Source organism: Dermacentor andersoni, chromosome 11 (assembly GCF_023375885.2).
Source record: "Dermacentor andersoni chromosome 11, qqDerAnde1_hic_scaffold, whole genome shotgun sequence".
Lineage (NCBI taxonomy): Eukaryota > Metazoa > Arthropoda > Arachnida > Ixodida > Ixodidae > Dermacentor > Dermacentor andersoni.
The window spans coordinates 119,237,281-119,263,733 of record NC_092824.1 but is presented as its reverse complement, the minus strand read 5'-3'; the positions used below and the strand labels follow the sequence as shown (position 1 = coordinate 119,263,733).

The window sequence follows — 26,453 nt, the reverse complement described above, 5'->3', positions numbered from 1 at the left end:
TTGTAAACTTCGTGCTTCGCTTTTTTCTGTTTTTTAAGCACCACAAGTTTACTGACACTTATGTACAAAATTTTGGGGCTACATAAATATTGTAATTCCTGCTGTCGCTAGAATGTTTTTCTCTGAAACGCAACAAAAATATCCAAATAAGTTGAGCGGTGTGTAAGGAGAGCATTTCTGCTTTTTATATGCATTTGAATAGGAAGTCGGCGGGTGGCTCCAAAAAAAGTTTCCTCCTAATTACAGCAACAACAAGATTTATCAGAACTGGTTAATTCGTGCTGCACTGCATTGCTAGACTAAGCCGATAATCGTCGGGTGGCGTGACCTTGTCGTTGTAGGCGGGCGCCGCCGACAGTAGCCCGAACATGACGAGCGTCCCCTGGGAGTGGCCGACGTAGCCGACCCTGGGTTTCCCGGTCTCCCGGAGGATGTAGTCGATCGTGGCGGGAACGTCGTATTCGATCATCTCCTGGAACCTGAGTGCAAGCGCGTGCGGATTCAACCAGGCGTGAAAAGATTGGGAACGTAATGCAAATTCCAAAGCAGGAAGAATAGGTGGGAAAAAAAGGGACCGTCAGGGGGGGGGGGGGGGGGGGGGGGCGTTTCTCGCGAAGGGAGTAGTGAACTGAAAGATGTATCGAACTAATCACAATTACATTTTGGCTTGTTTAAGCAAAATATGTCGCTTATATAATTAGGGTCGGCGTTTTCGGTTTCAATATTTCAGTCGGCGTGTTTTTATTAAGTGCTTCTGACAAAGATCTTCGTTTCCTTTTCAGCGTCAATATTCGTCGATTGAAAGCTAGTGGTTTTTAAAGATGTTTCTGGTACATATGCGCGTACTTTTCTCTTTCTGTGTGCGTTTATTTTCGTGGATGTGTTTGCTTCAGTTTTATTATAGATATCTCTGGTTAGATTCAAGTGCGATTGCTGGCCTTCGCTTTTTCATTGGCGCGAAATTACTTCATTGATAATGAAGCAAGCATAATGGGCTTTAGGTGGCGCCTTGGGGAAGGATTTTCAACTGTTGTGCGTAGTGACGATAAACTCGAGTAAGTGTGCTTCAGATCTGGCGTATATATTACCCCGAATATTGACCGGATCACAAGGGCAGGTTTGTTTATACATTCTTTGATCACAAGGATTGTCGAGTGGGAATAATTGCAACGCCTCGTTCAGCAATGACTGAACGGAAACGGCCAAAACTACACGAATCACGCATAATCTGTAATGCGTAATTGCTCAGACGTAAATACTGGGCAAGTCGTAACCCGTTAGGACGTGGTTAAACATTAACATTTAGGCCTTCAGTTGATCGCAAGCGAGCTACTGGTAATTTGTTTCAATGGCTTGGGGTTTCACTGAAGAATGAAAACTTAGGTTCATAGTTCTGTCACTAGTGCTCTGCCTAAAAGATAAAACTATTTCACTAACTAACCGACAACATTGAATACGTGGTGGTTTCGACTCATTTGCTGTGTATTACATTTAACCTGAGGCCAACTCACGAGAAGTTCCAGAACCTGACGTCACTGTCGGCGCTGATGTTGACGTGCTTGCGGGAAAGCGTGCTCCCGCGAATGTTGCCGAGCCATACGTCATAGCCGGCGTCGGCCAGGACGTACCCTGCAGTGACGTGACCATCAAGATACTCACTAATAATAATAATAATAATAATAATAATAATAATAATAATAATAATAATAATATACCCTTTGTACATACTAATTTACATATTAATGGTTATACAAGAGGCCCATACTTCTAGCGTTAGTTTTGGAGGAATACCGAGACAATAACACGAACAACGACGCTTGACGGTATTTTCTTTTGTAGCGCATTTTACGTTCGATAAGTTTATTAGCGTTTGCAGTGGTTCGCAATTCGCGCATACTCTTGTCTGCCGCATCTCGTGTATCGCATGCGTCTGTGAGGTGGGTAGTCATACGAAATGTTGCTTGCAATAGCAAGATATACTCAGTGTTTGCAATGGCTCGAGCCATCTTGTCTGAAGCTTCTTGTATGTCATATGTCTAGTTACAGGGTGCGCCATAAATATTGTCACAAAGGTCATTCTGAATATTTTTGTTGAGAATAAAGAAATATCTCGGTCAATATTTTGTAGGGCATATACCCTATGTATTAGGAATACAACACAAAATATTTTATTAAATTTCTCGACTTTTAGCCTTGATCAAGGCCACTAATCGTTCTGGGTACGCTTGAATCGCGGCCAGCATAGTATCCCCCCAAATTTTTTTTCCATGCTCGCTGCATCGATGATTTAAGGGCCACAATGCTTGTATGCTGAAGGGTGCGGGCATCCCTTTTAATAATAGCCCGCACACATAAGTCCGTTGGGTTTAGTTCACGGTAGCTCGCCGGCCACTCTTCAGCTGGCAGGAAGTCGGGATCGAGAGCGCGGCATCAGTGCTGTGGTGTTAATTCGCTCTTCGAATGTTGTGTCAAGGCGCCGTCCTGCTGCAAAGTCCAAGACTATACTCGTCGAATTGCGACAGAGATGAGGGCAGCGAACGAGGCTCTAGAATAGCCCATCTTTAAAGTAGGTGTGAGTGCCGATTTTTGCGCCTTTTGTCATAATGCGACCAATGGTGGTTGCCCCAGCTAAAACCATGACAGACTAGACACCGCCATGGGAGTTTCTAAAGCTTGTTCGACTGGCTACATTAAGAAGCTAAGACGTCGGAACAAACATACGAGAGTCCTGAGTGTTGTGACAGGCCACTGCTGTGAAAGCTTTCTCATCGATGAAGACATTTGCCAAGTGTTCCCCATTCGTGGCCCCTGCCAACGCCAGCTGAAATTTTCCCCACCATCCCTTTCTCTGCGCTTCCGTCAGTCCATGTCTTCTCTGAAACTTCTCTTGGAACATCTTGAGGTCCCTTTTCATTGTTGTCACCGACACATTCAGCTCCAAGGTCAGCCTTCTGATGCTTCTCCGTGACTCGTACAGGATTCTCTTTCTCAGTTTTATTAAATTGAGAAGCGACCACAGAGACAGAACGACCACTGCGGGCTGTGTCCATAACTGTGCCGCGTTTGAGAGCCCAGTAGACAACCTTGCGGTGAACGTTTAGAATTTTGGCGACCTCGGAAAGAGTGTCCAGCACCACTCTATGATGAAATTGTGGGTCGATGTGACCCGGGGCGTGCCATTTTCCGAAAAATGAACAAACCAGTGTAAAACATGGTCGAAATACATAATAAAGATGGAAGAAATGTTTGACGAGACGATGTGGAGAATGTTAAAATATCAGAGATAAAATTGTCGACCAAACTGTGTGAAAGTAATTTGGCGCCTCCTGTATACAGCACGACAGACAACAAAATGCAGAAAAAAATGCTGAATGTGACTTTTTCTGCCTAATCAATAAACCAAATGTCTGCAGAGGTTATTTGTGGATCATGTATAGACCAAAGAAAAGACTTAAAAACAGCTGGGCATCGTTGAATAACTTATGGCGCAGTGACGTAAAGGCACGACGACGACTGCACAACGACGGTGCTTGGATGACTGGCACCGAAAACGTCGAAGAGTGGTTCTCGCGAGGAGAACGTTGCCAACAGCCGCGTTTACTTCTTTCCGACATGGTATAGCTGGAACGGCGGTCGCTTGCTCGCTTTCAACGACCATTGAAACCAAAGTCCAATGAAACGTGCGCTTGCTTAATATGGCTCCTTTGTGGGAGCCAATTCATCTTTGTAATCCCTCCCTAACACAATGCTCCGATTCTTGAAGCCTGTGAGGTGACTTGAATAAATAAATAAATAAATAAATAAATAAGTTCGTGGAATGAATTAACGTTCACTTCAATGGTCACTGGTAACACCACGTGTGACTACAATATCTCTCGTTTTATTCCTTTTTTTTCGATTATGATTATGCTAAGTATCCCACAGTCTTGTTTCCAGTTCCTCGACTCTCTGCCAAAAATCTCTAATTTGTTTTAGCTTGCTCATGAGAAATATTTAAAATGTGCACTGACCATGACGCTCAAACTCCTCGCGAGGACATGTTTAGGTTGTGCAGTAAAATTTCGCAGACAAGGTATTGCGTAACGCTTCCACCGACGTTCTTCAATCGTACCACTTCAGGGATTCCGCTTCTTGCTTCACGAATGGTCGGATACATTTCTACGCTGAGTTACTTGAGTTTCGTCTCGAGCGTGCTATTGGGACAAAGGAACTACAACGTGGTAGCATAAACCAACCAAAGAGTATTTATTATGCCTTCTATAAAATCGCCAAGCTAGCTAGCGCATACGAGTGCACGGTGTTGGGGCCGGGGGTCCAAAGATGTGGTATATCTTTTCATCGTGGAGGAGTAAGGAAACGTGGGGCTGGGCCCGATATCCAAGCCGCTTTACACACACATTTATATTACATTTTCACAGGAGTTTTGAAAGAAGTACAGGAATATAAGTTCATGAAGAAGTTCCAGCAGGCGCCCTCTTCAAGCGTCCGTCTCTGTTTTTATCCCCTGCATTATTGGCGCTCTTTGGTCATACCTGGCCCTTGCGCCATAAAACCCCATACATCATCATCCCCTGCATTCTTATTGTTCAGTCGCCTTCCCCGGACTCGGCGTCAGGAGACGGATGGCACCAGGTCCCACCAATTCAGAGGTATGTTTGCCTCTCCCTCCGAAGGGAGATTTGTCCAAAACATGCACATCACTGGGCACGAACACGGTAGGGGGGATAGCGCACTTACCCCGTCCCACGCGTGGACGCTCCTGTTTAAGCGGATTACAAGGGAAGGACTTGTCGCCTTGGTAATTGACCAAACCCCTCCTGGCGGTGTCCAACTATTGGCCAGAAATTCCGCTTCTTGCTTCACGAATGGCCATCGTCGTTGGAGATAGCTCTGATGGGGTCATCGGCACCTTCACCAAGGTCGAGACTTCCGTGAGCGACAGGTTTTGCGGGGTAAACGGCTGACCGCAACGGGAAGGCGTGTGCGGGATGGTCCCGCGGAGCACCCCGTTGAGCCAGTGCCTCCTGGAAGTTGGCTTTCACCGAGCGCAAGTGCACCCAGTTTGTGCAGCCAAGGAGACCGACGCTAGCTCCTCTTGCGCCCGAGTGTCCCCGCCGTCAGGTTACATTGCAGTGCAACGCTCGTCATCTCGGGAGACGCAAAAGCCATGAGGGGAAAAACGTCATCAGGGGGCGGAAGAATGTCGAGCCTCCCCACAACTGACGCCAGCTAGCAACAAGTCGAAAGTTGTTACCTATCCCCTGCTTATGTAGCACAGTTCACAGTGTGTACTTAGCCGGATATTGAACGGCAACTTTATTGTTCCGTTTTCTGTGCCGGTTTGGCAAACACAGTGGTGCTCCATATGGTGCTCCATAGATGGTGCTCCATAGCTGCACGAAAAGACTCAAAAAAGGTGCGTGTTCTGTTCTTCACGCCGTAATTAGTTGCACATAAATAAAAACATGGAACCGCAGCTCAGAAGAAGTACGTTGGAGTCAACACATCGTTACCCTCGCACCTACTTCAGTTTACATGCCAGTGTGATCACAAGCAACTGGTCGACTGAGAGGCACTTCGTTTCAGCGCTTCACCAGTGTCACCAGGGGTCACCAGTATCGGGCGCTCACGAGTGTATTACTAACGTGCCTGCCTCCCGACTGCTACACTTTCAAAAACCAAACTAATGGTGCAGCCACTTTGTAGATGACAGCAAGCCTCGCGTGTATTTACAGATGAGGTAACATGGTTGAACCAAGAGTACGGCGGTGCATGGATAAGCCGATCTGAACTTAAAACTAAGTTCATTTTTCGGTTTCGTTCTACAGTGAAAAAGAATCGTAAGGTTCTGGTTCAGTTCCGCTTTGAGGAAAAAGAACATTTTTTTTTTTCATTTTCGGTTCATTACCGGTTCGATAGTGCGGCGCTTAGCTCTTATTTTGTTGCTCTCAGGATAGGAGCGCTTTATAGTTACTTTTATTGTCTGTAGATGACGCGACCGTCAGCAGACATGAACGCTGTTCGCTAATTCTCCCCGTTTCCTTTTTCTTTCGGTTTTTTGACGTGGGTCTTGGACAGATTCCCAACTTGGAAGAATTTGGTTTCCGCGCCAAAATGCAAAACACGTCATAGGTGCAACGTACCGAGGCTCTGGTCTGCGTAGTTGGTCACCCACGTGATCGCCGAGGCTAACAGCCCGTGCATGATTAGTACGGGGGCTCTGCTGGCCCCATCACACCCAGTGGTGGTCATGTCAGTACGTGTCTTTGAAGCCTCTTCGGTCTCCACTCTGCCGCGTGGTATCCTGTATAGGCCAAGTACGTAGCCGTCGTCCGTCACCACCTGGTGGGATTCGACGGGGTAGCCCCGGGCCTCAATAAGCTCTTCCTGCGCGAAGGCGCAACCAACGAAGGTTAGTTAAAAGTTCACTTTATGATGAAAAGAATGCTGCTTCGTAAACACTGAAATACATATGACAAGGACACATAAATACAACAGGCACCACGGTGCGCCTTCTGTGCTCCTATGACGTTGCTCATCTTACGGATTCCTGCTCCTGGTGTTCGGTCATCAGTTACTTGCACAGTTTAGAACACCATCGTATTAACGCAGCACATCGAAGTGATAATATGGAGCAATGTAAGATATGAGAGAAAAAATCGTACTTTGTACAAGACGGTAACAAATTTACATAATATTGTCATAATATGTTTATTATATTAATGCGTTAGAATTCTTAGGGTATTGACGCACTTTTGGGAGGTTATCTATATATGTTTGTTCGTGTCCATCCATGTATGTACATTCGTATCTAACCATTATCCTGCCTACCTGGGTCACTGGGTAGTCCGTGGCCGATTGGCTATTATAGCTCATCGGGCTGCTGTGCTGAGGGTTCGACACCAACCAACCGTCGGACCAACCTGGCTCACTGGTTGTGCGCCATTAGGCGCTCTTCAATGAGCGCATTTAATGCCAGCCTTGTTAACCAGGTAATTGCCACTGGAAATGTGCCGCTATATAACGACTACAAAAGTTCACTTTAATTTCTCCCATGCTCGGCAGAATCGGCGGGCTTTGCGGCGGAGCCGATGGATGGCGGAGCGTGTGCAGCGCGGTAGCCGCGTGCAGCAGCAGCAGAGCGCCGGGAGAGGAGCCCGGCTGCAATCCAGCCAGCCGATTTCGCCATGAGCGATTTATACCGGCAAAATGTCCCAGCAAAAACCTTTGAAATGTCTGTCGTGCTGGGCAGAATCGACCCCACTTCACAGCGGCCGGCTGCTTTGGCAAGCTGCGCCGCAAATGCGCTGGGCATGCGCCGCTTTTCAACGAGCGTCTTTCAGGCCGACGCTCTGACGAGCTGCGCCACGAATGCACTGGCTATGTGCCGCCGTCCAACGAACCTCTCGCCAACCTGGGTCGCTGAGAATGTGCCGCTGGGTGTGTGGCCCCGGAGGCCACCATCCTCGGCGGTCGCACGCACCGGCGCGCCGCGCACCTCGGCTCGGAGGCTACGCGTGGGCTTCCCGGCAGCGCAACTAGATGGCACCTGCACGCTTCATACATGAGGCGTTTTGACGGTGGCAGTTTCATTTGTCAGTACATTGCGTCGGTGGTAATTGTCTCATTAACATTGACATTCATCGCAGGATGGGTTCTGCCGGATCTTTCTTTGTCCCAAGGTAAGCTATAGGCACCTGCTCTTGATGTGTTCAGATATAAGGGACGGACCCCATGCGCCGAGCTCCTGTATACGGCCAGGGCCATCATTTCTAACTTTTCCGGAATTTTTAACGATCGCCTGTTGCAGATAACATAATTCTAGTCCTTGAGGTGGATTATTAGGAGAGGCGGATATTACTTGCATGATAAATCGAAAGACGTACTAAACTAATAACCGAAAACTCACTAATCAACTTCTTACATACCTTACGCAACACATATTGCAATTTACGAATTGAAGGCGTTGAGCTTGCAAGACTAATTCACTTGGAATAAATTTCCAGAATGACACCAGTTTGGACATATGCACCATCAAACACGCCGTAAAAAATTCACTGTTCTTCCACTTACTTATTTAACAAAGTGCTCTTTTCTTCATTGAAGCCCAAAAGTAACTGGAACGCCCATGTATTTCGTCCCATGCTTTAAGAAATATCTAGAAACTGGTGTCACTCTGGATATTCAACTCGAATTGCATACATTTTGCAAGCTCAACGAGTACATTTTGTAACTTGCAGTATGCGCCGTGAAGTATTTAATTAAGAAGTTAATTAGTGTATTTTCGGTAATTAGATGAATACTTGTTTCCATTTCTCGTGCTAGTAATGTCCGTCTCTTCGAGTAAACCAGCTCAAGGACTACAATTATGTTATCTGCCACAGGCAATTTTTACAAAAATCTGGAAAACAAAAAAATTACCACCCCTTATATGCAGCTTTCTTGTTGTACTTAGCAGTAAATGTCACTTGACAAGCATTCAGACTGTAGAGCAGAAACTGGGGACCAGTTGTAGGTTTCCATATGTGTATAGGCTACTGTAAATTGTGTTGTTCCAGAGGGCTTGACCGAAAGTCTCTTAGAAACTAAAGAAAAAAAAAGGGCGGGGGGGTCTCACAATGCTTTTCTCGGCGTCAGCGTCCTTGGGCAGCAAGCGAGCGCGGGCGCCCCCTGTCCGCCAAGAGGGAAGGGTGCCGCCAACCAGAAACACGAGCACGGCGTTCCTGTACGAGCGTGACACACATCCATCACTGCAGCCTGGCTACACGAGCCACTTCAGGCATACGCTCACGAGAACAGCTAGTAGATGTGTACGCTGTCTTTCTTTTATTGGCTCGAGCAGATAAAGGCAATGCACAGTTGATATATGCTCAAGTAAAACTCTTGCTTGGGCTAGTTTCATGCTTGAATTAGTAAAGGCAAGGGACAGAAGACCAGGACTCAAGAAGAACACGAACGACAGGACCGGTGCCAGTCCTGTCGTTTGTGTTCTTCTTGATCTTCGGCGCCTTGCCTTTACTAATTCAAGGACAGTTGATGTAGCGCACATCGGCCTGTGAGGGTACCTTAAAGAGGTGGACGGTACTTGCGCGAAAAATAGTAATTCTGAGGTGGTGAAATAAATATATTCAGTAATTTACTTTTTTTAAATATTCGCTTTAAGGTACGCGCTGTAACTGCACAATCGAAGCCGAGCATAGTGAAGTCAGGTCTGTTTAGCAAGATATAGCACTAGTGCCACTTCCAAGATATCTCAAGACAGAACAACGATTTATTTGTTATAGGCGATTTAAACAAGAAAGTCTCTTCGAAATAAATAACGGGCAGAGGGTATATTGCTTTCTTACACTATTAGGATTGCGAACAGGCTTTTTCATATACGTACACACGCACACGTACGCATGAATAAGCGGGTGGCGCAATCACCTCGAAATTTCTGCACCTGCTGTACGGGACGTCAGGATTTGGCAACGTTTGCTCAGGGCTAGTAAATTGTTTTTTCAAGAAGTACTGTTATATTTTCGACTTCTTTTTTTTTTTTTGAATGAAGGTGATTAAACTTCGAACTCTAGAAAAAAGTCGCAGTCTCGCCCGAAAGGTGATGTATCGACTTGCGATAGCGAATTAGTAGACAGTAATATGAAGTAACGATATTAGTTTCATCGGCCGCATAAACTTGGAGACATTCGCTTACTAACTGAATTAACAAGCATGCATGGTATCAGCGCGCACAAGTAAACATGAACACATCACACTCGATGCGCGCGGACACTCGCTGCAAAACGTCGCACGCTGGTCCAGCGTTGAAGCAAGCGCGGCAGCAGCAGCGAGCGAAGTGACCGTGCGGTCTATCGCTTTAACGCAAGAGCGCCGTGAACACAGCGCGCAAAAAAGTATGAGCCGTCTGAAGATCCCATTCAAGATACGGCGCGCGCGAATGCGCGCGGCCGTGCAAAGTACGTACTTGGAGGTGTACTTGGTGGCCGTGCAAAATACGTACTTGACGTTTCTTTTTGTGGAGCCTACTTAACTGACAATTTAAGAGAACTGTGACGAGGTTTATTGGACTCGTCAAGCGGCATCGTTCTTGTTAAATCATTCTTGTTAAAAAGAAAGATGGTCGGATGGAACAATCTTTCTTTTTAACAATTGATCGATTTGGGATACCCATGGACTGCTTGATAGCTTAATAATGCCTTGAGTGAGAATGTCGGTCATCTGCTCATCAAGATAACCCGCCTCTCTGTGATCAAACTCGGTAAAATCGCTGCCACAGAGGAGCATGAGAGCCAGTGTCGATGGTATGGCCGACAGCTGTCGCTCGACCCAAACTTCTCTGGGAATCAAATGAAGAGCTGAATTGATGAAGACGGAGAAGCACGTCGCGCTGCGTCGCAGTAAGGATACGGTCGATTGATGCGGTAAAAGGGTGCTGTGAACAACTGGAACGCACAGGGTCACAGCGGCGAGGAAAGCGGCAGGTGGGTCTTTGTGCGTGTTGAAAAATAAGTCCACCGGCTGCGCCCGACCCAGGCTCTCGCGACGTAACAGGTGAAGCGGGAGGGACGTTGGGCTACAAGGACACCTGGAAGTGACCCTAGCACGGGAGTCAAGCGCAGCGAATGGCAGAGGAACCATTCGGCGATGGGCGAAGAGTTCGGACGGCATAAAAAGCACAGTACCGTCATACAGGCAGTCGAACGATAAGGGGACGTTCACAGACGACCACGGATATATGTCGATGTCTTCTGGGACGACAGATTTGGCAGGAGGCTGCTCTTCAAAGGGCGTGTCACGAAGAGGAAGGAGCGCAACCTCGGCGCAGGCGCAGTAAATGACGGCATAATGGCTTGAAAGAAAATTCCATGCCAAGATGGCATCGTAGGAACAAGCGGTGAAAACAGAAAATTCGATAACATGAAGTTCCTCTTCAATGACGATTCGCGCTGTGCAGGCTCCTAATGGCTCAGTATGTTGCGTACTAGATGTGCATAGCGAAAGACCTGAAAGCGACGTCATCACTTTTCAATGTCTGCGGTGGAGGCGGGCGAAATGGCGGCTCCTGTGTCTACAAGTGCTAGTGTTTAGTGCTAGTGCTACATCAATCACGTTACGAGGGGAAATCGGAGGCCTTGAAGATTTCGCAGGCACGCAGTTCTCTCCTCCCGAACAGCGCTGACTAGTTTTTCTGGGATCAAGTGCTAGGCCGACGCCTCGGGGGCAAAATGGAGCGGCGGCGAGGAGAAGATGGTCGACAACTGGCGAAAGCAGATCACTGCGATGGGCTCATAGAATCGAAAGGCGGATCCCGTGAGGCGTGGCGCTGAAATTCTCTTGCGGGTAGTTGAAAGCCGGTTGCCAGAAGCGAGCAGTAGGTGGAATCCGGCGTCGGCAGGAACGGCCCAGGTGACCAGCAATTCCGTAGGAGTAACAGATCGGCCGGTTGTCTCGTGTGCACCATGGGTTCTGCACGCGGAAATACTGGGGCACCAGCCGGGCTGGAGATAGTGATGTCCACGTGGGTGCATGAAACATGACACGGGTGGGCGTTGCGGGCGTCGTGGCGACCTGAGCATAACTGAATGGCGCCGCAACAGGAGGGGGAATGCGCTCAGCCACTTGATCCTGGATGACGTGCTGCAGCGTGGGCGTCAACGAAGAGGAAAGCGTCGGAACCAGTGAAAGTTGCCTGGCCACCACTTTACGAACAAACGTTTTAATCTACGCCATCAGCGAAGAGTAATCGGCGGTAGCTGCCAAGCCAGAGAAAGAGCCTACCAATGAACTGCACGTGGCGAGCCGCTGCTTGCGCAACTCCTCATAGCTCTCGCAGAGGATCACTACTTCAGACACCGTACTGGGATTCTTTGCCAACAGCATCTGAAATGCATCGTCGTCAACTTCCTTTAAAATGCGCCTTTCTTGTCGCATTCCGCCATTGTCGTATCGACGCGGTGTCACAGATCCATGACATCCTCGATGTAACTAGTGAATATCTCACCGCTCTGTTGCGGCAGTCCTCGCAGACGTTGCTCAGCGCGAAGCTTGCGGACTGCAGGCCGCCCAAACACCTCCGTGAAGTTAGTCTTGAATGTCGCCCAAGTCGATAGGTCAGGTTCGTGGTTGCGGTACCGCAAGTGTGAAACGTTCGCTCCGATGGCGTTGTTCATTTTCGTCGCATCGTCCCACTTGTCATGGTTGCTCACCCTGTCATAGGAGATGAGCCAGTCCTCCACGTCATGGTTTGCGATCACGCCGAAAATGCAGGGTCGCGCTAACACAATGCACGCGAGCAGGCCATGGCAGGCATCGTGGCCGTTGGACGCGGTGACGGGTCTTCCGTCACCGCGCAATGGATGGTGGAGTCCTACTTCGAAGTCCGAGGTTTGAAGGCGTACCTGGCGTCTCCACCAAATGCGACGAGGTTTATTAGGGCCATCAAGCGGCAGCCAGAAACAGCGGCAGCAAACGATAACTCAGCTAGTTCGGCGAACTGGCCGCAGAGTACGCTTGCTTGCTCCTTACTTGTGGCGCTTACCCCCTACGGGGGATTGGCCAAGAAGCCGGCGGTTAAAGGGAACGGGAGAGAGAAAAACCTAAACGGGAAATGAAATCGGGGCGAAGTACTTCGTTCATGTTAATTAAAATGTAGATGGGCATGGCAGATACAGAAATTAAAAAGAATTGTAATTATATATAAACAGAAAATTTTGTATTCATTTTTGGGAGGTATTAGAATAATTTGGAAAACATAATCAGGGATTTATAGATCTATCCAATTATTGATTTCGAGAATTAATACGGTAGCCTTCTTCGGACACAGAGATAGTGGCAAATGGTCACGCAGATGTTCCTCTGGGTAAATCCCAATGAAGAAGCCCCGAAGGAAAGGATATTCTAAAGTACCCAATTCTCGGAATCAAAATTATAATTTCTTCCTCTGATTTCTAAATCGACGGCATGCTGTTAGAAAGTGATCAATGTTTTCGGGTTCCTGGCAGGTTGGACACAAAGGGGACGGTGCCAGACCAGACCTGTATAGGTAAAAATTTAATGGTGGGATGCGGCATCGTAATTTTGTTATGGAGGTTTCTAATATACGTGTGTGATACCACTTATTGTCCCATGAAAAGGACAAGTGGTTAAATTCCGACATTTGGATTTTCAGTGTTGTAGACTCGCACGCTGGCAGCGCTTTTAGCGGGCCGATCTTCTGACGCACGATGGCGACGGGACTATCCAGAGCCATTCTTCCTGACAAGACAAATAAATGCATAAGCATGTCGTTTCGTGCAGCTGCCATCAAAATAGCTTTTCTTACCGTCAGAGGCTTGGCAAGATAAAGAAGACGCAAAAGCGTGACAGCTGGCGAATTCGCCTTTAGTTCTCTCCTTAAACACCTTTTCCTCATTTTTAACACTAGATCGCATTATTTTGTCATCATCTCGCTCCTTCGTCACAATTGCGCCACGTTTTAAGGAAACTAAAGAAGAATAATTTATTAAATTTAGTTAGTACTTAACAATAAGTTAACAAGAAGCAAGAACTTCAAATTATGTTTCCATATCGAATCATGGCCAATCCCCCCCGCGTAGGTACGCGCCATAAGTATAAGAAAGAATAAGTAGTCGAAGACAACCTCGCATCAGCTCGCGCCGAAGATTTTGATGGCGTCTGTTCAAGCCTAGTAAAATTTTTGTCGGTTAAGTTAGACTGCATCGTGTTTTAAAAGACAGAGACTGAGCTGAGCAAGCTTCAGAAACTTTCAATGAGTCGCAACAGACAAGTACAAAAATATTCTTTGAAATCTGAGACGTCACGCTGACGCACCAGCGATAATGTTTTAACATATTCAAGAAGCAGAACTTTGACCTTCATTTTCACTTGTAATTATAATAAACCTATTACCGCGAAAATAATTACAGTAATGTTGAAGGAATATCTTGTAAATCTAAAATGATTAAGTGTGCCTGGTCAATGGTATCTTTAACTTATTAATCTGAAGCCGGTTAAAAGATTGCCCATAAATAGTGACATCTCTGCGTCTCACAGGAATTTGAGCAGGGATATCGAACTCGGCCCAAATGTCAAAAGATTCCTCTACGCTTTTCGAGGCTGCCGACGACTTACGCACAGCAGCGGCGAAAGGCCAGCCCCCTTGCGTGCACAGCCCGGAACATCTCTGATTAAGATTCTCGCCAGGCGTGATTGCTGCCACACGCTATGGCCACCCTCTGTTTGTACCTCTTCTAGCTCACGAATCCGGTCAAGGTCTCTTCGCAACTGGGCAAACATTCATCGGAGCCAACAGCGATCATTCGTCTTCACATCAGCATGTTTGCTCTCAAATACTATGCACGATGCATAGCTGTGATGTTGACCCTGGGCGAGAGGGAACTTAATGGCGCCTCTCAGCCAGAGGAGCGGATACGAGGGAAGGGTCATCTGCTGTGAATATACGCGTTATCCAGTTAAGTGGAAGAATGGGCGAGTTGTAAAGGATGCATACTTATTAATCAGCGCGAAAACAATCGAAGGCACATACGTCCTGTGTCCTCTGTGTCTTCTGTTGTTATCGCACTGATCAATAAGTACGCTTTATCCGTGCAGGACGCTGACTGATGACGTTATTTGACCATTATTCTGTGTTTTAAGGCACTAAAGTGAGCGTCAGATGACTGCCGGAACACCGAAAGTTCTGCTATTATAAATTAGATGGTAGGGGTCTATTATATAAGGAAAATGAGTTGGCGCTGGAGTAAAACGAAGACCATTGTCATCGCACGTCTAGTATATTATCTATGAAACTAATACTTCAGCAATACGTTGCGTTTACTGCTGCGTAGAAAATGCCTCGAGGCAATCTTTTTTAAACTTATCATCTCAGACAGGGAAATTAATCTTAGAAAATTTCCGGCACACCACTGGTTTATGCTGTTATAAATCACACGATGAATAGTAGTATGAGGAAAGGCTGTTGGCAAACTTGTCACGGATATCGGTTATCATCACACGTCTAGTGTATCATTTATGAAGCTGAATGTAAATGTTCCTTTGCTCTCGCCGCGTAGAAAATGCATCGAGGCTACCTCTTTGACATTTATGATCTAAGGCAGTGAAGCAGGCCTTACAGGACTTCCAGAACGCCAGTAGGTCTGCTGTTATAGTTTAAACGATATGGTTCTGGTATATGGAATGCCCGTTGGCGGCCCTGACAGAAAAGCCAATTAACGTTGCACGTACAGTGTATCATTTTTCATACTATATGTAAATCTTCCATTGCTCTCACTGCGTAGAAAATGCCTCGGGACAATCCCTTTAAAATTTGCCCTCTAAATCAGCAACTAAAACTCTTTTAGAGCCATCCTGCACATCTCGCGCAGGCCAACAATACAAAGTTGGCGTGTCCCTTTGTAAGAATATGTTTACAGTGTCTACGATTGCATGGTTTCGCCGGGTAGGCTGTTTGCTCTGTCACTGGTCGGGTTATCGCAGAGTAGATTCGCGTGTCCGGCGGTAGGATTCGAACCTCAGCCCTCCGCGCATCAGCCCGACGCTCTAGCTATTAGGCTACAAGTGCTTTTTCTTTCTCTCTTTATTGCCTTTACTCAATTCACACAGAAATGTATAATACAAACTACATACTAATACGCTAGAAGTAAGGACATACATTGAAAAAAAGAAGAAAGAAATGTTAGTACCTTGGTGAAATCACTCTTCTATTTGTTGAAAATCTGAGGCAGTTGAACACTTTATTGCTAGACTATTGGGGAGGTTACTTTCTTTCAGATATTCTTCAAACAACATTAAAATACCACTTACCCATAGATAGCTACGGCATTACATATTTACTAGTCGATAATGACGAAGGCATACCATTTGACATAAGTGTTTCTGGCCCTGTAGTACATAGTATTTGCTGGTCAAGAATCGCCAATCGGGGTCATGCAGATTTGAACGCAAAGCCAATAAGGAGTTACTTTCGCGAATCTGTAAGCAGGATGGCTCAAGCGTATAAGTTGCAAGAACCGGAACCAAGCTGGCTTTCTTGGTTAGAAGGGCTGATGTTCCCGCCGTGGTTTCCTAGTGGTTATGGTGTTGGGCTGCTAAGCACGAAGTCGCGGGATCGAATCCCCGCCACGGCGGCCGCATTTCGCTGGGGCGAAACGCGAAAGCACCCGTGTACTTAGATTTAGGGGCACTTTAAAGAAGCCCAGGTGGTGAAAATTTCCTGAGTCACCCACTACGGCGTGCTTCATAATCAAATTGTGGTTTTGGCACGTAAAACCCCGTAATTTAATTTTATTAGGGCTGTTGTACACAACAGAGTTTTGGTTGTTTCTCTCTTCAGCCCTTGGACAAGAACCGGGCGGTGCACACCGTGCCGATGCCAACAAGCTTTTCAAGATGATGATGACGTCTTGACGATTATTATGATTTCTACACGTTACAGGAAAAAAACTCAGTGCCCTTCTACTCTGTGAAGAAATATGACCAGTGGAGCTGTGTATGTGGGGCCCTATGGCGCACTGCACCTCCGCCGCGGGTCGGCCCAGCATTTCAATATCTTCGGGATCGGCCCACGTATGGTCAGGGCTTAACGCCTGCTTCACTTCCGCCGAGGGCCCGGTATTGCCCTTTCTTCGGGATTTTATTTCTACAGGCGGACACGATAGTGGGGAAAGTAGCCATTAATAGCTTCGCTGTAAAAGAGTAATCGATTACAAGTAAAATTACTTCTTTCGTAAATGTAATTGATTATCGTTACCAATTACGGACCCACGAATGTAATTGAGCAATTACTAAAATGTGATCGATTGCTTTACTGTTACTTTCCTCCCTACTTTTATTACTTTGCTTAAATAAAGGGCATAAAACAAGATGGCATGGCTTGTTCCACGGGTCCCCTGCAGCCCTTCACACATTGTTTATCTTCACTAAGAATTGCTTTTCGAACTTTTCTTCCATCATTTTCCCCCCGTTTCTTGCGAAGACATGTGCATGGACATTGAAAACTCGCTCAATGTGTGCGCCGAAGGTTTCCTGTGGAAGTCGCACTGACACGATAATTTTGGGTCTCGTCATTGAAGTAGCTGTCAACTCCATAATTACGGTGCGATGCCTCAATTCCTCTATAGCGCCACAAGTGATAGCAGCACTTTTGTGTGCAACCCGTTCAAAACGCGCGCCAAGTGTCGGAAGCTGAGATGTCGGTCACGTGTTCTCGCATGGGTGGATGGATTTTATGAGTGTTCCCTTTGAAATGGGGAGGTGGGTTGCGCCACCAAGTTCTTGTCATTTTGTTAATATCCTACCTTTATTTAAAAAGAACTCCCAGCATCAACTTTTCTTAACCACTACAGGGAACTTTGTTTTTGTGCGCTTTCGTTGTTTGTGATTTCCCTCCTTTTCTACCACCAAGTTTCCAATTGCCTTTTCCTAATCTCTATAGCGGACTAGTTTACTGGCTTACTTTCCCCTGCTATCGCTGAACCCAAGGGCTTCCAGGAAGCCAGAGGATCCAAAACCGACCGCTGGGTCGGTTTGGGCTCCTCTGGAATCCCAGACCGGCTGGTATGGGAACATAGCAATGAAGAACCTCAAAGGTTCTTCATTGGTTTGAGGTTCTTCATTGCTATGTTTCCATACCAGCCGCATATTTGCTGGTATGCTTCCTAGTTATTTTCATCCAATGTGAATCTGTTTTTCCTGTACAAATATCTGAACACTCTAGCAACCCATTTATTATCTTCCATATTCCTAAGTCGTTGTTCAAGATTAATTTTACCCTGAGCTTCTAGCTTCTCTCACTTCAAAACTTGTACAGCCCATATCACCCTGCACAGCTTCATTTGTAGTGTTCGCGAGAGCGCCCGATGCGAGGCGTCCCACTGACTTTTCGTTGCCATCGAGTCCTGATTGTACTCCTGACTTCAAGCTAACAATCGTATTTCAAAATTCAAGTCCCGGAACGATTGCACCTTTGCACATATATACTCAGGAACATCTCGTAACTGTTGTATCCCCATAACACTCTGTGTTTCATTATGGCCGCCATTTCTCTTTCCTTTCACTATCATTGCTTTTTCCTTTGTCTCCAGATACCTATCGCCTTTGTTTATCCGCAGGCCAAAGTGTGGATGGATGGATGGATGGATGGATGGATGGATGGATGGATGGATGGATGGATGGATGGATGGATGGATGGATGGATGGATGGATGGATGGATGGATGCATGGATGGATGGATGGATGGATGGATGGATGGATGGACGGACGGACGGACGGACGGACGGACGGACGGAAAAAAAACTGTATTGAGGTCCGTTAGGTCGCGCTAGTTTCCTATCATGAAGGGGGCCGTTCCCACGTTAGGACCGAAAGGCCTAACGCAATGTCGTCAGCATAAAATAAACCTGAAGACTGCTGCTCTACTAGGGCGCCCGCCTGTTAGTATGAGAGATAAAATACGATAGTAAACCCGATATCCCTCTCGCGCCCTTTCCATCTTTACCGTGTACATCATAAACCGCAATGGGGATGAAGGGCACCCTTGGCTCAGTCCCTCCATCGTCTAACATTTGTTAGGCGATGAAACGCGGTCACCCGATAAACAAGTACGCATGTCAATATAAACTTTCTTCTCGCTTCTCATCCATCCCCATTCAACGTAAACGGTATTTTCTAAGTAAATCTCACTCGAAAGCTGCATACAATAGTCGACTAAGCATTCCCCTTGCAGAATATCCTACAAAATGTTGCGATCTACGTTGTCATACGCTCATGTAATGTCTAACAAAGCCACATATAGCGGTATTCTTTCTACTCTGGATATTTCAATGCACTAAGAACAAATAATATATCATCCAGACGCCTACCGATTCTGAAGCCAGTTTAAAGTTCTCCCAGTATGCCATAATTCTTTGTCCATGCTTGCATGTTTAATTTAATCGCCTGCATTGCTAAGCCGTATATTACCTATGTAATGGTCAACGGTCCATGTGAGTGTATTCCATCTTCCTCCTCCTGCGTGCCTCTCGCAAACAAGAGCGCGCCATGCCAACCAAAAGTGGGGTGAGTGAAAGCCACGCAATGTCCGCGTCGCAGAAAGCTGCCAAATAAACCCAGGAGAACCCGCTATCCCCTCTTGTCCCATCGAGTCCTGAATGTGTTTGGCTTTCGGCAGCAGGGCACCTACCAAAGGTGTGCGTAAAAATGAAAGTCAGGTTTCCGTGGCATGAATGGTCTCGTTTCTGACGTTCGAAGTAGCACTTTCACTGGCCGCGCTGTCGAGGTGTGGCGACTCAATAGCGTAGTTGCTGGGCTGACTACTATACAGTAAAGAAGTGAAAACTAGACCAAATGAACAAGGGTGCAAGGAGGGTGCTTCGATTACCAACGTGTCCACGAGGGTGTAATTTGTTTTTACTGCTGTTTAGCTTCTCACGCAATACCTAAATGCAATCTCATCACCAGCGCGTAGAGCGAGCCCGAAGAGCGTCCTTGAACTATGCTAGTTTGTCTTCGTCGGCAGAGCAGGAAAGAAAGTGTTCTGGCGGGTCGTCTCAAGTGCGAAGGGAGCCTTGTCAGGGCGTATCCAGCAGTTAGAAAAAGGCGCGATTATAGCCTGTCTTTAAAAAAAAAAGGAAAGGAAAGCATGGCTGCGTGAAACGTAGATACAGTTATGCTGGTGGATTAGGCACAGCAGAAAAATTTTCGCGAAGATCATTGACGCTTCGACGACAGGTGAAATTCTTGGTTATGAATGCCGATGGGCAAAACGAAGTCCACGTGCACCACCGAGGAAACAGTGGAACGTTGTGCTCATACCTTGAAGATGCAAATTTTTTTTTTGAGAACTGATATAATCTTTGCTGCAATCTGGATCTAATTTTCGTTCAGTAAAGTTACATATTTTTTTTACGTTACTGTTCAGTCTATTACTTGGGAAATCGACTTTGGAAACGCTGCTGCGTTTATGCTTTCTTTGCTTATTGCTCCGCACTTCCAACTGTGCTTATTTTCACGCAAAAAGAAATGTTTACTTTTCTTTTCTTTTACTTCTTCCCTTGCATACAATACTCCAGTTGAGCCGTTAAATGTGAAATAAGTGATGACGCTGATTACAACAGCTTACTTCGAAATGGTTTTAGGAATTCCCAAAGAGAGAGAGAGATAAAACAAGGGTAGGAAAGGCAGGGAGGTCAACCAGAACAGCATCCGGTTTGCTACCCTACACTGGGGTTGGGAGAAAGGAGAATAGAAAGAGGAAGAAAGGGAGAGAGTAAGCACTGAGTACGTGTGGGAGGGACACCATACACAAGGACACTATAAACGGTATCTTAAGCCCGTGCACTTCAAGTACTGCACGAGTGCACGAATCGCTTTTCGAGCCAGTGACGGGTGCGGCCATGGTCCGAGTATCTTTGACTCGGTGAATGGTCTCGAATCCAGTCGGCGTAGAGAATCCAGAGAGGCGTTGGACATCATAGCGAGGGCAGGTACACAATAGGTGCTCGATGGTCTCCTCGCACCCACAGGAGTCGCACATCGGGCTCTCGGCCATTCCCATACGGTAGGAGTAGGCGTTCGTGAACGCCACTCCCAGCCACAAGCGACACAACAAGGTTGTTTCGCCGCGGGAAAGGCTAGATGGCAGTTGTAGCCGCAGCGTTGGGTCCAGCTTACGTAATCTGCAATTGAAGGCACTTGAAACCGAGAGATCTTGTGACTTCTTGCGTGCAAGTAGGCGAAGTTCTTTGGCAGCGTCCGACCTCGCCAAAGGTGTTGAACGCGTCTTGGTATCTTCGTGGGCACACCGGGCAGCCTTGTCAGCTAGGTTGTTGCCGACGATGCCACAGTGAGCAGGAATCCACTGAAATATAATGTGGTGTCCCCTTTCCAGAGCATGGTGGTGCAGTTCCCTGATGTCAGATGTCATCTGCTCGTAAGTTCTGTGACGTAATGCAATATGTTTGTAGCGAAATCGGCAGATTACATGTTCATAAATGCAAGTGTACCACTTCTGCCACAAGCAGAGGGCCGGTGCACAGGAAAAGCTGCAAAAACAAAAGTGGGGCGGCGAATTCCCGCGCCCTGTGTCGTCATAGGTGTTGCTGGTCTGAACACAGCGTCGTACAAATCACAACACACGAGAGCATTGCGCATTTACATTCTACTGCGACCTAAAGAATATCAGAAGAGGTTTAAATAACACGTAAGTACCTGACAAGCTAACAATATAAAAGAGATCAACGTGCGTACATATGTGAAATTTCCAATGAGAAGACGCCGGTAAACATGCTCGGGCAAAACCAGACAGCAAAGGGAGAGAAAGAGATAGTGAAAGAAAGAAAGCTACGTGTCAAAATGAAAGCAGGCGATTCTACCTCGCGTTCAAATTCGCGCGCATAAGCTGATACGACGATACGAACCGGGAAACCGCTTCGTTCCTTACCATGCTTATCAGGACAGAAAAAAAGAAAAAAAAAAGCTAGGGGGCCATAATGGTTTTTTTCGCAGTGCACGCAGAGTAAGTCAGTCATGGCCGTGACGATAGTCCGAAGCATATGCGCGCGCGGACCCGCGTCTGCTTCGTCACGGTACGCACGCGCTGCCATCCCCTCCTCTTCGCCTAGTTATTTATCGTCGCTTCGGGAAACAAACGAGTCACCGCTAGTCTTGCGGCGGCTCCAGCGGCGGCGGCTTGTGCGGCGTGGCCGGCACGTAGGGCGACCGCTCGCGGGAGAAGACGTCCAGGTTCGGCTCCATCGGAGTGGGCGCCTGGCGGACGCCGCTCAGCGCCGGCATGGCCGGCACGTCACTCGGGGCGGAGGCCACCGCGTTGGGCGTGCGCTCCCCTGAGAGGCCCTCGACGATGGGCGTCAGCGCGGCGCCCGCGGGCGGCTCGACGACGACCATCGACGAATGCTCCCGGGAGTAGACGTCCAGGTTTGGGTGCATGGGCGTCGGCGGTTCCAACTTCTTGCCGCCCAGGCCCGACAGTTCGGGCAGGAAGAAGTCATCATCGGCGATGTGGGCGTCGGCGGTTTCAGCGGTCGCCGGGGGGTTTGCAGCGGCGGCGGCGACGATGAGGTCGTCGGCGGGAGCCTGACCGATGGTCCAGCCCGCCGTTGGGGACGCCGCGGCGTCCAACTTGGTGCCCTCTCTCATGCCGGACTTGTGCGACGTCTTGGTCTTGGCCGAGGAACGACGGGTGCTCATCTGCGACTTCGGAACGAGTATTCCCGGTTAAGGCCGATCCACACGACGGACCAAATTGCTCTTTTAGACCGCGGTCCGCGCATCACGTGATAGGACGTCACCAGTTCGTGCGCACCGCCGTTGGGCCGCGCAAGACCGCGGCCCTCGCGGTCCAACAAATCGCCGAGGCTTTTCCCGCTTCAGTTTTGGCGGCGGACCGCATGCAAACAGCATCGATTTTGGCTTAGCCAACGAATGTTGTCCGGCAACAGAGTGTCTTCAGCCAAATCCAATCTAGTTTTCGGCTCAGCAAAAGCCAGTGAAGCCAGTCGTTTCATGCCCGCCGTGCCGCCTACACGTGCGTGCAGCAGATATATTTTTTCAACGCCGTGTCCTCCTGGAGGGACGACGAGGTTTTTTCTTTTGTATCCATCGTTGAGCAGTTCCCGGCTTTGTGGGACTCGAGCCGGAATGATAACAATGATAACACTCTGGCCGAGAGTGTAGCTGGTTGGTCTGCTCTGCCGTCTGCTATGGCGGTCCGCCGTGTGGATGTGCTCTGCGCCGGACCGGACCGCGGCGGGCCGTGACGTCGCATCACGTGACTGATCGGCCCGCAGACTTGGTCCGTCGTGTGGATCGGCCTTTACGAGCGCTGTTCTGTCGATGACAACCCGCTGTTTACGAAGGCATCGGCCGCTGAGGCAAAGTGCCTGCAGAGCGTACGTACCCACAAATGCTTGCTATATTATGAAATATTTGCTAATGCTTTCCGAAAGTTCTACTTAATATTAATGGATACAGTATCCGAAAAACATTTCTTTCATTGTTTCAATGTATGTGTCGAAAATAATTGTGAGCGACATGTTACACGCAGACATTCTGATAGTTCCGTAACATACTTGTCTGGAAAATGCCTGCTCTTCGGTTAGTTATTGCATTAGTTTTATGACGTGTCTATTTTGTTATTGCTCGTCCCCCCCCCCCCCGCCCCCCCATCATGTAGCGCCCTGTAAAGGGCTCTCAAGGGTTAACTAAACTATGATGATACGCAAATCTGCACCAAGAAATATCTCAGTTCTGCGTACTGCATCTGTTAGAGCATTTCAAGGGGACAAATTCGATACACGAGCTCACAGGTTACGCCTTACCAACGGCCGTGTCGTGCCTCGCACGAAAAATCATGCACATGTTTCGTTCAACTGCAGCGTCTTGAGGCCAGTGAATACACCAGAAGTGTGTGTCGTGTAATCCCCCCCCCCCCCCCCTGTTTGACCAAAGCTGGAGCAGGCACTGTTGGCGCACCTAATGCGCGAAGTGGTTATAAGAGACACAAAGGAGTTAAGCTGAACGAGTGGGACACCAAAATGGAACGAATTATTAGTTTAGACTGATATAGCATTCTGTAAACTCTATTTTCGCTAATTGTGCTTACATGGTTGATAACAAGAAAAGCAATAGTTTTTCCTCTGCCACTCCAGCTCCGCTACGATACTGTGACGTCAGCGATTTCTAAGTGCCTTTGTCTTGTTTAGGCTGATGTGGCGCATTAACAGTTGCATAAGCTTCTTAAGTCTTTCGATGCTCTAGAATACAATGTACTCTATCTTTACCGATAATGTTGACTATGCCCGAGCCGACGCTTCTAGAGTTTATGACGTCACGGTGTCGGCGTGAGGGAACTTCACTGCGGCGGGGCCACCCGTTCTTTGTTTTTACGCCTGTTCAAAGCCTCCTCTCAGAGTGAGAGTGGTTTTGTTGCTATTGTAGAAAAACTTACTAACCAGGCTCAACTTATTCATTTAAGTGCCGATTGAAGCTTCCGCAGTAACAACCAGACTCACCGTGATAGAACGCTCGATATGCCTGAATAGACGCTAAAGACTGCTAGCGGCGCCGCTCTGAACTCCTTGAACTTGCGCGATATCGTTAATTTGGATCCGCCCGCTGCGTAAGCTGAGTGGATTCGGCGTTGCGTTTCTGAGAATGAGGCGAGTTCGATAACCGCCTCGTCGGCCGCATTTCGATGGGAGCGAAATGAAGAAAAAAAAAACGATCTGGTAAACCATGCGTTGGGCGCACATAAATAATCACAATTGGTAAAATTAACCCGGAGGCTCACACTACCACGTGCCTCCTAATGAGATCCTGGTGTTGGGACCTATAACGCCAGAATATAGTTTAATTTCGAGTCTACTTGGCTTTAGATTATTCTTTTATCGTAACCAAGCGCATTCTATTTTAGAGCAACCATAGGCTCAACCTAGCAGGTCTTGAAAGCATTTTCCGAGTTAACACTGTTCAAATACAAGAAAGTACTTTGAAACTGCGATGTCACAATGTCCCACCAGCGCAGAGGTTTCGGCGCGAAGTTCAGTCAAGGCAAGTCTCATCTTGTTATTTTCTCCAGTAATAATTACCATTGTACTTTGATATTAAAGTACATTTTTTTAAATATATGTTCTACTAGTCCAAAGTTACTCTAGTTACTCTCCGTTTAAGAGGAAGCTTTGCCTTAAGAGCTGCTATCTGAACACACGGAAACGGAGCAATTGCTTTACTCGGCTTCCAGTGCACCAAATTTGGTGAGGTCTGGTGCATTTGAAAGAAAGAAATAATATAGAAAACATTATTTAGCCCATCAGTTGTACGAAAATTCACTAAAAGTGTGAAACTTAAAAATAATCTCAAGAAGCAAGTTTACAGCTCTGTAAATTGGCAACAGAAAGTTCAGTGCCATTCCACTCTGTGAAGGTGGATGACCAGCGTATGTGGGCCCCTTAATGACCAACTGCCCATTGCCGTGCTTCAAACGCCGTGTGCACATAAATGAAAGACGAGGTGCAACTAGTCTCCGTGATGTTGGGCCTCGGAAGATGATGACGTCCAGATTCGGTTTCATCGTTCGGTTTCCATGTATTGTTGAAAAACGCGGCATGACACCTTTTACTATATTATAACGAATACGGGCACGTAGAACAGAGACGCACCTCAACGTACTCCGAGGGCACACACTGCTTCACCGTAGCCAAGGCGATCGTGCCTTGGTCGACGTCCCGCAGTGCAGTAATGATTGTGAGGTCACTCGAAAACCACAAGCGGTCACACACAACACAGGCCACACAATTGGTTCTCCACCTAATTAATTCCCCACAAGTTCTCTCTAAAACCTGGCCGTTGCTCCGGTGAAACGTTCCAAGTTCGCGGGATCGGGGTCACATGTACGGTTCGCATTTCTTTCCGCCTCGCGGTCCTGGCGGGTAGTACCCTTACGGTAGCTCCACCACGGGAGAGCGGAAGGAAAAGGAGATACGCAAGTGCTTGGAACATCGACAAAGAGAGGGCGGTGCGAACGCAGACATGGCCGATGCGGGTCAAGATGTAGTGTCTGTTCTTATCAGCTTAATATCTATCTGATACGGCTTGTATTCGGATCTAAGATATTAAACCCATTTTTGGAAGTTGGCGGAGTGCTTAAAGCTTGTTCCACCTCCGCCGGGGGTCGGCCCGGTATTGCACTACCGTCGGGATCGGTTCACGTACGGGGAGAAATTCCCGATATACACGACTCTTTAGACGCATGCAATTTTTTCCAGAACCTAGCCTTGTATGGCTTCGTTGTAAAACTTTATAGATTATACACCGCTCAGAACTATGCCATTTATTTGTGACAACGAAATTTACGAAATCTTCGTAAACATTTTGATAATTTCGCGTAACCTGTAAACTCGTATCCTACCCTTGACCGCTTTAGATACTCAAACAGATGCAGTTTATTGAACTGCGATATGCATTTTGGAATTTATAAGCGTCAGCTTTTTCCTTTAACTTAACGATTTTCGTTCTTTTCTTTTTTTGAAAACCGACACCGCAATTAAATTGTTTTCCTAAGCACCGTATCCATTCGAATGTAAGGGGACCTTCTTCTCTTGTTTCCGGGGATGTTACCCAAAACGAAGTATCGACCTATATTCTTGACCAAAGAATCTCGAACTATGTTCGTGAACAAAGCTAGAAATAGCACCGAGCTAATGGAGTTCTTTCATCTCTCAACCTGTAAAGTCAGTCAGGAGATTATCCAGGCTGCTTCTAAAAAGAAATGCTGCACAGCCAACGCACCTGATGGCATCGAGGACGACGTTGTTTGGGGTGCCGGTGACGCCAGCGGAGCGCCGGGCGAGCACGAATACGCGAGTAGTTGCGACGAGGCTGCAGCTTGTGACAGTAACTAGCCAAATTTAGTAGTCGAG

The 26,453-nt window shown here is 47.4% G+C and overlaps 1 protein-coding gene and 1 non-coding gene across 2 annotated transcripts; one reads left to right on the top strand and one right to left on the bottom strand.

Moving 5' to 3' along the window:
- Positions 1 to 218: 218 nt before the first annotated feature.
- On the bottom strand, positions 219 to 12,241 carry LOC140214008 (gastric triacylglycerol lipase-like). Its single transcript, XM_072285245.1, has 5 exons — positions 12,207 to 12,241; positions 10,168 to 10,336; positions 6,144 to 6,387; positions 1,512 to 1,629; positions 219 to 479 (listed from the first exon to the last, which is right to left on the bottom strand). Exons 1-5 carry the CDS (start codon positions 12,239 to 12,241, stop codon positions 272 to 274), a joined length of 774 nt encoding a protein of 257 aa, XP_072141346.1. The 3' UTR covers positions 219 to 271.
- Positions 12,242 to 25,563: 13,322 nt separating this feature from the next.
- LOC126539652 (U2 spliceosomal RNA) lies at positions 25,564 to 25,747 on the top strand. The gene has a single exon (XR_007601361.2). It is a non-coding gene; the product is annotated as a U2 spliceosomal RNA (small nuclear RNA).
- The last annotated feature ends 706 nt before the right edge of the window (positions 25,748 to 26,453 follow it).

What these genes read in the sequence shown, in the direction of transcription:
- LOC140214008 (XM_072285245.1), bottom strand. Translation starts at nt 12,241, where the DNA reads ATGACGTGGAGGACTGGCTCATCTCCTATGACAGG. An exon ending in AGCTATCAAGCAGTCCATGG is followed by an intron (nt 6,388 to 10,167) that starts GTATCCCAAATC and finishes GCCTTCGCGCAG; the next exon opens with GAAGAGCTTATTGAGGCCCG. An exon ending in CTACGCAGACCAGAGCCTCG is followed by an intron (nt 1,630 to 6,143) that starts GTACGTTGCACC and finishes ACGTCACTGCAG; the next exon opens with GGTACGTCCTGGCCGACGCC.